Here is an 11702-nt window from a genome sequence, read left to right on the forward strand (position 1 = left end):
CAATCCTTCAGCACAGAACACAAACACCTAAAGCTAGACATGAACCTCAAAGTAGCAATATATTTATTTACAAAATATACAGTTTCACAGAAACAGCTTCGCTTTATACACATAAACTTTATAATTACACAGAACAATGTAAACGATGTTAAGTGTCTGGCCTGGCCAAAGCCGACGGGAGGGTCTTGCTTTGGGGATGACAAATTTCCCTCCCTTCTCCATCAGCCACCAACCAGGAACCCAGAGATGGGCCATACCTAATTTGCATAAAGCTGATTGCAGCTGCCCAGCTCAATCTAACAGAAAAACCGTGGTGTCCTGACTTCTTAAGACACCACCCACAGGGATAACTCTGTTATAGGAACAAAAGCAAATGAAGGAAACAGAAATCGAGATGAGTATCAAATGCCTTCCAGAGGCGTCACCAGGAACTGAGTCTTCTAAGAGCAATATGGTAATTGCCAGGACTGGCAGCTCCACCCTAAAATCACACCTATTCTTAAACACACTTGTAAAACTGTGGAGTTTTTTTTTTTTTAAGAGAGAAACACTTGGAAACTTTGGCTACTGTCATGGTGAAGACACAGGACAGGCAATGTCATGGTGCAGATCTTTGGCAAATTCCTCTCCAACTTTTCCTGGACTTTTGCCCTAGTCAGAGCCAGACAGTTGTCTGGGGAGAAGGTTGTTTCTAAGCCAGCTCCTATTTTTCTCTACAGTAGAACATCTCCCTTGGGGCTCTTCACAATAAAATGGATTTCAAAAACTATTTCTCTCTATTTTTGTGTTAATAGAAACAACAGAATTAAAAATAAAACAAAAAAGGCAGTTGGCTGGTCAAGCATGAAAGATACTAGGACAAAATATAGGCTCTGATCAGCCAATTACAGTTCAACCCTCCTGGTGCTTCAGTGAGAGAACATGGACACAAGTCCACCTGGTGGCTCTATACATGGGGACCATGTAGAGAAGTCCCCCTGTGGGAAGACTGAGGCTCCATCTTGATGTCAATAAATTTGCCTGACTTGGGCACCCTTCCCTCTTCATGCTTCATAAGAAATAATGTTTACGAAGACACACTCATCAATATACAAAAAAAGCAATTTTGAGAACGAGTATTTAAACTGCTAGAGTAATGTCAGTTTCGAGGAACACAGATGTCCTCCCTCTCCCTCAAGCCTGAGACCCATCAGTGTTCCGCCACATGGCCCTCCAGTGGAGGCCTGTCGGGCTTCAAACTCCCTGGCCTCTCCAGAGCTGGCCTGCACAGGGGTCGCCTCGGTCCAGGGCCGTACTTTAGATCTAAGGAACTTTGCAAAGTTCAGTGGTACTTTCCTGGAGGCCAGCGTTACCATCTCACTCACTCACCAACTCAAACCAAAAAACTGCTTCAAAAGTCCTAACTTTGCCCCGTAGAACCAGCAGGCCAGCCTGTACGAGGGGCATACTAAGAATACCCATAAGGGAGGCCTTCCTCCCCATTTTCCCTCCCCTACCCCCACTATGTGGAGAACACCCTCCCCCAGGGACTGCCTAACCTTTAATGTCGCTGCTAGAACAAAGTGAGGGGGGAGAGACAAGGAGAGAATCCAGGCGCCCCCTCACTTGAAAACAGCTTGCTGGGCACCCCCAGGCCCTCCAAAGCCAACTGGAGAGGAAGGGAACCCAGGCAGAAGTCTGCCAATACTTTTGGCTATTTCGTGCAAAAAGACAGGTTTTTTTACATCGTGCAAAACAGGAAACTGAGTTATGAACACGGGCCACCATGATCCCAACCCCCTTTCCACAGAGAAGCAGCTGCATAGTGTCCCCTTTAACAAACCGAAGAAAATGTGGGGGCTCACTAGCAAGCTCACAACCCCTGGGTGAGGCCAGGGACTCCATCCCCAGGGGAACAGGCATCCCCTAAGGCAGGGGAGAGGGGAACCACTGAGGGAGGAGTGGCTTTGATGGTTGCTGTACAGACACTTATGGTAAAAGACGGACTGGAGAAGTTCACACGTATGGCGGTTCATAAACAGGCCAGGGAAACAACATCTCCTCGCGCCAACACAGCGGAAGCAAGAGTAACAGCCAGCACTTGTTCCGATCGGGGGGAGTTTGTCAACAATGAGAGCAAAAATGCACAACGACCACACACCCTCATGTTCGGCTGGACCAAACCCGCTGCATTTGGGTGTGCAGTCCACCTCCACTGCAGAGACCACAGCTCCAGCAGCAGCTCTGGCCAACGAGGATTTTATTCAGTCACTGGCTATGTACAGTTTATACCTTGGACAGCTGGTCCTTTCGTGTAGGCACCTGAATGGCAGGGGTCTGCCCGCGCTGGAGCTAAGAGTCCTGTGCTCAACTAAGACCAGGGCCAGCAGGCCCACAGTCCCTTCCAACTCCTCGCCCTCCAGCAGTCAGTCCAGAAACAGCTTCCGGGAGCCCATTCGGGACCGGTTGGAACGGCGGATGTCAAACTTGGAGTCCCGGCACTTTTGGCAGACAAACACTTCCGGAACGTTGGACTTCCGGATCTTTGCACAGGACAGGTGAATCCAAGTGTGGCACTCGTTGCACTCTATCATGGGGCGGCCAGCAAATGGCTTCATGCAGAAGCACGTGACCAGGTCCCAGGAGTCGTCATCTGAGAACAGAGAACCACGTAAGAGCGGAAAAATCTCTCACAACACCCCCAATCAGAACCCCTCCCATCAGGAAAGCCACCCTCCAAAGGGACAGAGCAGCTGAGCTACAGTGAAACCAATTTCAAGTCTCAGGGTGATACTTCCCGCTCTGAAAGTGCACACGTGCACAAAAAGCATTGAAATGTGTGGTACGAGCAATCCCCACAAGGTGGTTATTCATGAGCTATGTTATTTTCACATTTTGAGGCCTGCTCTGGAATGTTCGCTGTCTTCAGCTGTGATCACCCCTTCCTAAACATCTCGGCATCTGCCTTCTCACACCCTTTCCCCTGAAGGTGGTGGGGTATGCTCCCCTGTCCCCTTCCAAGGAAGGAACCACCGCATTGAGACTCCGCACCTCATGGCAGGCACATGGGATCTCAGCTCCTCGACCAGGGATTGAACCCACAACCCCTGCAGAGGAAGGGGAAGGTTAGGGTCTTGAAACCCCACTCTTAGCATCCCACCTCTGGGCCACTCACCGGAATCCACCATGATGTCTTCGTCGTTTCCCGTACTGTCTTCGTCCCGGAACACCACCTGCTTGCCCTGCCGGACGATAGTCCGTTTGCCTTCAGTTTTTATTTCTTTGACCTGATCCGGTGACACCGTGGTGCAAGACCCACTGGAAGGAGTATCGGAGTCCCAGCCCGAGCAGGGGTCTCCAGCGGCCTGGGGGATATCCTGCAGAGTGGGGCTTGTGGGGGTTTCTGCATATGGGTCGGCGGCTTCCAGCTGCAGCAAGCCCCCCACATAGCCCTCCTTCCCAGGCACGTCACTGTCCCTTCGCTTCCTCTTCTTCTTCTTCTTCAGTTTGTCAGTCTTCTTTCTGTCTAGCAGGAAGTTACTAGGCTTGGCTCGCTGCAGGAGGGTGGGCTGCAGGTGGCCAAAGCAGCGGTCAGAGACCGGCAAGGGCACGGTGGACGAGATGTCGGCAAAACTGGCATCCCAACCGTCGCTGTCGATGGTACCAGCGGTGCTGTTGGCGGGGCTGGGACTGCTCCTCAGAGGGACTTCCTGAAAGGACAGAGAAAACACGGCGCTTCTGATTATTTCAACTAGTCTCCAATACCAAGAGCTGGCCCTGAGCAGAGCTTCCCCAGGACCCTGTCCCTCAGCTCTCACCTGTGCTATTCTTTAGGAACACCGTCACTAGGATTTCGTGCGTCCTTCCAGCTACAACATGAACCCTCAAGGGGGACCTCCAGCCCTGGGTGAACCCTCACCAAGAACTTAGTTGATACTCTATCCACTTCTGTGACAGGAGTGCCAAAGACACACCCTCAAGCTCTTGTCTTTCCTGATTTTACAATCTCCCCCAACTGTCCTCCCAAAGGATGTACATTTTAATTAAGTGAATGTAAATTAATGGTGAGGATGTTCTGATACTTTTCTTTAAAAACTTGGAGGCATCTCAAAATACTCCAAAATCCAAGTATGTAATTACTGTGCCCCAAAGCAGTGAGTTCAAGTCTCTGGTCCCTTCAGGTCAATCAAGCAAACTGCTACTGTTTGTTTATGTGCAAACAGTAACAGCATTCATGTAGGCGTTATCCACCTAGCTGGCAGTGGAAACAATAACCCAGTGCTGGGATCTGGCCTCCTAAAAATACTGGATTCCTTTCTCTTGAGCCTTGCACAGTATGAACCAGGCCCCTGAAGTTTGAGCACCCTGGCAGCGCTGGCCCACCTGCCCATTTCTCAGCAAGGAAAAAATGCCTTAATTTACATGGGATTCTGGCCACGAGTCCCTGAAGATTCTGTAATGACACCAACCAGGAGGCCACCCACCAGGTAGGGCAGGGTGGACTGGGCCTGACTCTTTGATCTGCTTGAACCCCAGGCTCCACCACCAATGAGACTGTACCAAGAGTAAGGAGTTCCCTCTCTGTGCCCCAGTGTCCTCATCTTTAAAATGGAAGAGAAAAAACAAATAAATACAACAGAAACAAATAGGGAATCCCCAGAAGTCCAATGATTAGAATTCAGCACTTTCACTGCTGGCCCTGGGTTGGATTCCTGCTCATGGAACTAAGATCCTACAAGGCATGTTGCACAGCCAAAATAAATAAACTACTAATGAAAAGGATATAAGTAAAAGCTCCTACTTCATATCATTATAATGGCCCAAAATAGTGCCTAGCCAGAGTAAGCTCTCGGGGATTCCCTTGTGGCTCAGTGGGTAAAGAATCTGCCTGCAATGCAGGAGACCCCGGTTTGATTCCTGGGTTGGGAAGATCCAATGGAGAAGGGATAGACTACCCTTCTGAATACCCAGTATTCTGGCCTGAAGAATTCCATGGACTGTATAGTCCATAGGGTCGCAAAGAGTCGGACACGACTAAGTGACAGTAATCTCTCAATAAACATTGGACATTAGGAAGATATCACTTAGATTATCTGTAAGCAAACTTTGAAAGTTTATCGAACCATTTCTAGGCAAGTCTACATTTTCCATCCGTTTTAGGAACCACTTCCCAGGCTCGTCTTAAGTCTGTAAGATAGATTTCTGCCTGACTATTACGGCTCAAGTCCTCCCATTCAATCCCTTCCAGACCCACCACCTTGTCAAAAACGCTGGTTTTGCTGCCAGCAAGGTCTCTGAAGTGCTGAATTACCTCCTTTGGATAAGGGATGTAGCCTGCATAGGCCAAGACAAAGGTGCAGAATTTGTTGAAATCCTCCACGGTCCTGCGCCGCTTGTAACTGGGGGAGTACTCCTGTTAACAGCGAGAAAAGGGAGCAAGTTTGGAAGTAGACACTTAACAGGTGACATCAAAGAAACAATACTAAACAGGCTGGAGCTTTCATAGTCTGCCACTCAAAACCACACTGCTAGATTTACAAATACTCTAGAAACAAGATAAGGTAAGTTTGGGTCAAGAATTAACAATTTTCAGAAGGCTGAAAGAGGAGGTATGTGATGCTATGCCAAGAATACTGGGAAACTGGTTAGGAGATAAAAGACTGTACAAAAGTCTATTTATTAGTGCTCATGTGGCGTTTTCTGACATTATCTATTAAGCTTCTACAGGCCTATTGAGAGCCCTAATAATTAACTTTTTTGCCACAAATTTTCCACTTTGAAGATAAACTGCTGCAGCTGAAGTATTTTAAGTGACTTTAGAAGTGAACTACTTTTCAACCTGCAGAGCTCAGACTTGGAATCCTGGACCTGAATCTCGCCTGACCCCTCCCCAGGCAAGGCTGCAGGAGGACCCCCTCCTCCTACTTGGCTCTCTCCTCCAGAGGAGACACTTCCTGCTGGTCCCTCTGGCTCCTTCAACACCCAGGGACAAAGCACCCCCCAACCCAAAGAACAAAGCAGAAACAATCCTGCTACCATTTAGAAAACCTAACTCTGTATATAATTACAGTCACTAAAAGCCGCCTGCAAGGCAGGAGGTTCAATCCCTGGGTGGGGAAGATGCCCTGGAGGAGGAGAAGGCAACCCATTCCAGTATCCTTGCCTGGAAAATCCCCTGACAGAGGAGCCTGGAGGGCTACAGTGCTGCAGGCTTAAGGACTTTGACAGACTGAACAACAAAACCATTTGCATACTCAAGATTAAATACTAGAAATTTTGGCTTGTGTGTCCCATCCCCATTTAATTAAGAATCGCCCTCAACTAGAATTGATTCTCTGCTGAGAAAGAGGAGCTGGGAAGAAAATGATTATTTGCTACTAAGCAAAACAACTGTGTTTTTCTTCGGTTCATTTGACTAGCGTATTTTACTTGGGTTTTCTTTAAGCACTTTATCACCCACCTCAATCCCATCTTTAGGAGTTCAGCTAACATTTCCAGAGCCGAGGGGCCCACTTCCCACTCGGATGAAAGTAGGGGGAGGAGATGACGGGGTGGGCTCCGGCTTCTGCCCCAGTCCAACCACCCCCGCCCCCTCAGTCCAGCGCGCCCAGAAAACAGCGCGGGCGGCCTGCTGCCCGCAGGTCTCCTTCCAAGGGCTCCACTTCTTTTTATTTTCTCAACTCGGTGCTAGCAAACCGCCTCTGCCCTCAGCCCTAGGCCGCCCAGACTCGGAGAGGCACGCAGGAAAGCGGCGAGGCAGAGTCCGCGCGGTACCCAGCGCTTCCAGCGCCGGGGAGACCCTGCCCCCACCCGCAGGGAGAACTGACCGCCCTCCCTCCGGCTGGGAGGTAGGGCTGCGGCCCTCAAACTCGCGGGGAGAACTTTTATTTCGGCGGGGAATGTGCTGAAGTGGGTCAGTAGCCGGGACTCCGAGTGGATGGCGGCGGTGCCCTCGGGCCCGGGGCGGGGGACCCGCGCCGCTCCTACCGCGCCGGCCGCCCCGGCCCCGCCAACGCCGCCCGTAAGAAAAGCAGATGGCGGTGCGGCCCCCTCCCCGCCCTCCCGCGGAAGCCGCTCCTCGCCGACAAGCGGCCCCGGAAGGTGCGGGGCCCATCCCGCGGGGGAGGGGGCACGAGTAGCCGGGCAGGATTCGGGGTCCGGGACTCGCAGGCCCCGCGAGCCCCCGAGGCGGCAGAGCGGCGGACTAGCCCGCCCGGCGCCGCCTCCCCTCCCCCACCCGCCGGCGGCCGGACCCGCACCCCGGACTCCGCGAGCTTCGGGAGAGGGAGGGGACCGCGGCGGGGGCCCCGGGGGATGTGGGGCGGCCGGGAGAACCGAGGGCCGATCCCCGGAAGGAGGGGGAGCCGAGGCGGGGCGAGCAGAGCTCGGGGGAGGGGGCCCTGGAGGGGGGAGGCAAACGCGCTGGGGGTGGGAGCACAGCTCAGGCCCCCGCAGGGGTGGGGACCCCGAAGGACGAGCCTCCCCCACCCTAGCCAGAGGGGGCGGGGGCCGAGCGGGAGTCAGGGGGCGGGGCGCGGGCCACCGGGCCCGGGGGGATTAGAGGAGGAGGCGGGGGCGCGCGGAGCGGAGTCCCTGTCCGAGGGGGGCCGCGAGCCCCTCTGGGAGGGGGTGGGTGATTCCTCCGGAAAGCGGGAGCGCAGGGCGGAGGCGGCTCGGACCGAGTCCCCGGGGGCGGGGAAGGGGAAGCCAGGCCGGCGAGGAGGGGCCGGGGGCGCAGACAGGTCCCCCGGCTACACAAGGCCGGGGAGAGTGGGCGCGGTGACCACGGGGAAGGGGCGCCGGGAGGACGCGGACGCCCGCGGAAGGGACGCCGAGGATACGGGGGGCGGGGAAGACCGGGCGCGGGCCCGAGTGGGGGGCGGGGTTGGGCGCCCGGGGGGCGACGAGAGATAGCTGGGGGAGGGGAGAAGGCGCTCGGCCGGCGGGGGTCCGCCTTCGGGAGCACCGGAGCGGCCTGAGGGTGGTCAGGGGCTTTCGGGGCGCAGCTCTCACTCACCTCCGGGTGGAAAGCGGCGGCGCAGGAGTCGGAGTCCATGTTCAGGGTGGGGGGCGGCGACCGCGGACTGCAGGGGCCGGGATGCGGACGCCGGGCCACGGGGCCGCTCGGAGTCGGGGGCTCCGGCGGCCGCGCAGGGCGAAGGCGGACCCGGGAGGGGTCGCCCCGACTGGAGATGATGGGGGGGTCGGTGTGTCGCGTCCTGGACACTGTACTCTCGGGCCGGCGGCTCCACAGCCGAGCAGAGTTGTCGATGCAGGTCCTGCGACCAGCGCGACTGGAGAGGCGGGAGAGTCGCTGCGGGGGGCGGCGGCGGCGGCGGCGAGCGGGAACCCGACCGGCTCCCCGACCTGACGCCCAGTTCGGCTCGTGTCTCGGGAGGGAGGGCGGGAGAGCCGCGAGGGCTGCCGGGAAATGTAGTCTGGGAGCGACGGAAAGCTCGGCGAGGGGGCGGGCGCGAGGCATTGTGGGAGTCATAGTCCTCGGCTCCGCCGCTGAGGCGCACAAAGGCCCTCTCGAGGACTCCAACCCCCAGAGAGCTCCGCGGCGGCTGCTCGGTCTATGGAGACAGTGGCTCGGGGACTTGAGACCGCCGGAGCGGGGGAGGTGCGGGGACTCGCGCCGGCTCGGCGATGGGGGAGGGGCGGAGCAACCCAGAGCGCCTCGGTCTCCGCGCGGGCGGGGGGGTCAGGGGTCGCCCCCGCGGGTGGGGGTGGGGCTGACGGCCTTGGTCGTGGTGGGCGGCGGCTGCGCTTCCTGCTTCCCCTCTGGGACTTGGGTTCTGTACCCCTTGTGGAGCTGGGGTCTCCACAGCCGTGCGGGGACGGCGGGCTTTGACGTCGCAGCCGCCCCACGGCTGACTCCCCGCGCCTCGAACCGGGCGAAGCGAACTTGTTTTCACGGCTGTATCTTTCTGGCCGGCTCCGGGGCTCCGGGACCGCCGACCGAGTCTCCCCCGTAGCAAACACTTCGAAGTGTCGGGTTACCAGCGCATTTTAAAAAACTACACCAGTGTTGCCGGTGTTTTAAAAGTGTTTTAAATACGCTTTTTTTTTTCTCCCGTTCGCCTAACCTTCACCTCAGTCCTGTTTTTTTACTTTGCATTGAATTAGTTCCTGAATGTATTCTTCGCAGGATTACAACAGTGGGTGAGGCGAAAACCCGATAGAGATATAGAGATATTTGGCATTGACATTGACTTTGTTTACTGATATTTAATTGAGTTGGCTGTACTTAAATACTGGACCGCGGAGTATTTTACAACTTTATATGTTGAAGGTTGATTGACTCTGAACACTTAGTTGAAAATTAATTGCTCTGATAAACTTGCCATGAGGAGGCCTCAAGTACTTTAATATTTTTAATAACCATTTGAAAGAGAAAAGTATATATGAAATGTAAATAATTCAATAACATTAGGCGGCTTCGAAGACAAACTGTTAAACAGGAATGACATAAAATTTTAAATTCACATCAGAAAACTGACTTATCTACATACTAAATCAGAAAGATAATTGGAAGAACCTCTAAAAAATTAGACTATTTTCCGTGGTAGTGAATGCTGCATTGATTGTCTATTGCTGTTTGGATGGTTAAGATAATTCTGATGGAAACACTTAGTGGTTAAGAGACTGATTTATCTTATAACTACTTCTCTAAGCCTTTAATACCTTAGCTATAAAATGTTTTACTTGCCTCAATAAATAGTTTACTTTTATCATTGTTGCTACTTTCTAAAATATTTCACCAAGATCTTCAAAGATTGGAGAGCTCCCCAGAAGTGATGGTAAACGGAGGTGCTTTACAAAGCTAGTAGGGTAAAAACAGACATCAGATTTAGCCTGTGAAAACATTAACACCTTCTCACAGAGTCCTCACGTTTAGGTGATTTAGCCAGATTTGCCATGTTATCTGATCTCTGTTGCCAGAGCAAAAGTCCTGAGATTTGCCAGTTTCGCCAAGAGTCATATGCACCAGAACAACTTGTTTTGCCTAAATATGAAAGGGCCAAGGACATTATCCTATTGCTAGTTTAAAGGTATAAATACCAAGAAAATAATTATGAGAGGCAAAGTCCAAATGAATAGGGGAATTTTTTTTAAAAAGATCATTATTCCCTAATAGTATACCTTTTCACATAATAAACATTAAGCCCCCCCCCCCCCAATTAAGAAACTGATATAAAGAACTTACTATAATAACGGACTTGCTGACAAAAGAACCTAGAATTCAGGGATCTATATTGGACCACTCAGTCACACTAAGAAAATCCCAAACTTAGATTGTGTCATGTGACAGTGATAACTTGCTTAGGGTAGGTATCCAATAGTTATTTTGTGACTGAGTTCTTAGTATACAAAAGTGGGCTTTCCCTGGTGGCTCAGCACTAAGGAATCCACCTGCCAACTCAGAAGATGTATCCTTCCCTGGTCAGAGAAGATCCCCTGGAGAGGAAATGGCAATCCACTCCACTATTCTTGCCTGGGAAATCTCATGGACAGAGGTGCCTAGCAGGCTACAATCCATGAGGTGGAAAAAGAGCTGGACACGATTTAGCAGCTAAGCAACAATACCACCATAAAGTTGACCAGTACAACTGGTGTATTCTGCTTGTCTCCCTACCTGCGACTCCAGTGAAATAGAAAACTTCATGGAGGAAGACCTTCTTTATCCCTCCTCCCTTTGATTCCTGTTAGAAATTTAGCTTTTTGAAGAAGATATAGATGTTAATACGTACCATCCCTTGCCTCAAAAAAGGACTATAACACCAATAACTGACCCAAATTCAATAGCATAATATATGTAGCTGCAGGGATAATAAAGTTTTCTCTCTATGACAGGCTTAGGTTTCTTCAACATATTCAATTTATTTCTCAGGTATTCTGTACTATTCTTGGGCTCCAGGGGGGTAAATCTAGAATTCCATGATTCATGCAAGAGCATCAGCCACAGTAGCCATATCTTTGTTTTCTGCTTAAAAAAAAAAAAAAAAAGAAAGAAAAGAAAACTGCTACTGAATACTAATTCTCAGATGATTATAGTTACTCAGGGAAGAGAAAGAAAAAAGCCAACATTAGCACAGGTTGTGACAAGTTTTAAAATACTAAGAATACCATGGTTTCCCAGTAAGTAACTTGAGAATGTAGTTATTTTAATTGAGTTACCAAATATAGCTTCACCTTCCTAAATCTCACTCTACACTGCATTCACTTGGGGGAAACTCAGGAATGCTTTTCTGCTGTTTTAACTCAGCCTGAATATGGTTATACACAAAAGATATATTTTTCCAGGAATTATTTTTTGGTGCTTCATCCTTTCACAGTTTAATAGGATATTTTTATGGGTTCTTAATTGATTTTCCTACCCATAGTTTTCTGCCTTTCTCACTTCCAATTCCAGGAGAGGAAAATAAGTGAAAATTCCGCAAAATTGTGTTTTGAACTTTTAGTACCTTGCCTACTGTATGAATGTGTGTGAATAATTTTTTAATACTTATTTTTATTTGGCTTTTGTTGTTGTTCAGTCACTCAGTTGTGTCCCACTCTTTGTGACCCTATAGACTGTAGCACACCAGGCTTCCCTGTCCTTCACCATCTCCTGGGGCTTGCTCAAACTCTTGTCCATTGAGTCAGTGATGCCATCCACCCATCTCATCCTCTGTGGTCCCCTTCTCCTGCTGTCAATCTTTCCCAGCATCAAGGCCTTT

At 51.3% G+C, this 11702-nt stretch overlaps 1 protein-coding gene across 1 annotated transcript; it reads right to left on the reverse strand.

Annotated features, from left to right (window-relative positions):
* Window positions 1-40: 40 nt before the first annotated feature.
* On the reverse strand, window positions 41-8390 carry PHF13 (PHD finger protein 13). The gene is made up of 4 exons (XM_069544785.1): window positions 7997-8390; window positions 5291-5392; window positions 3155-3689; window positions 41-2632 (listed from the first exon to the last, which is right to left on the reverse strand). Exons 1-4 carry the CDS (start codon window positions 8033-8035, stop codon window positions 2406-2408), a joined length of 903 nt encoding a protein of 300 aa, XP_069400886.1. The 5' UTR covers window positions 8036-8390; the 3' UTR covers window positions 41-2405.
* Window positions 8391-11702: the final 3312 nt, after the last annotated feature.

Source organism: Ovis canadensis, chromosome 12, assembly GCF_042477335.2.
Source record: "Ovis canadensis isolate MfBH-ARS-UI-01 breed Bighorn chromosome 12, ARS-UI_OviCan_v2, whole genome shotgun sequence".
NCBI classification, from domain to species: Eukaryota; Metazoa; Chordata; class Mammalia; order Artiodactyla; family Bovidae; genus Ovis; species Ovis canadensis.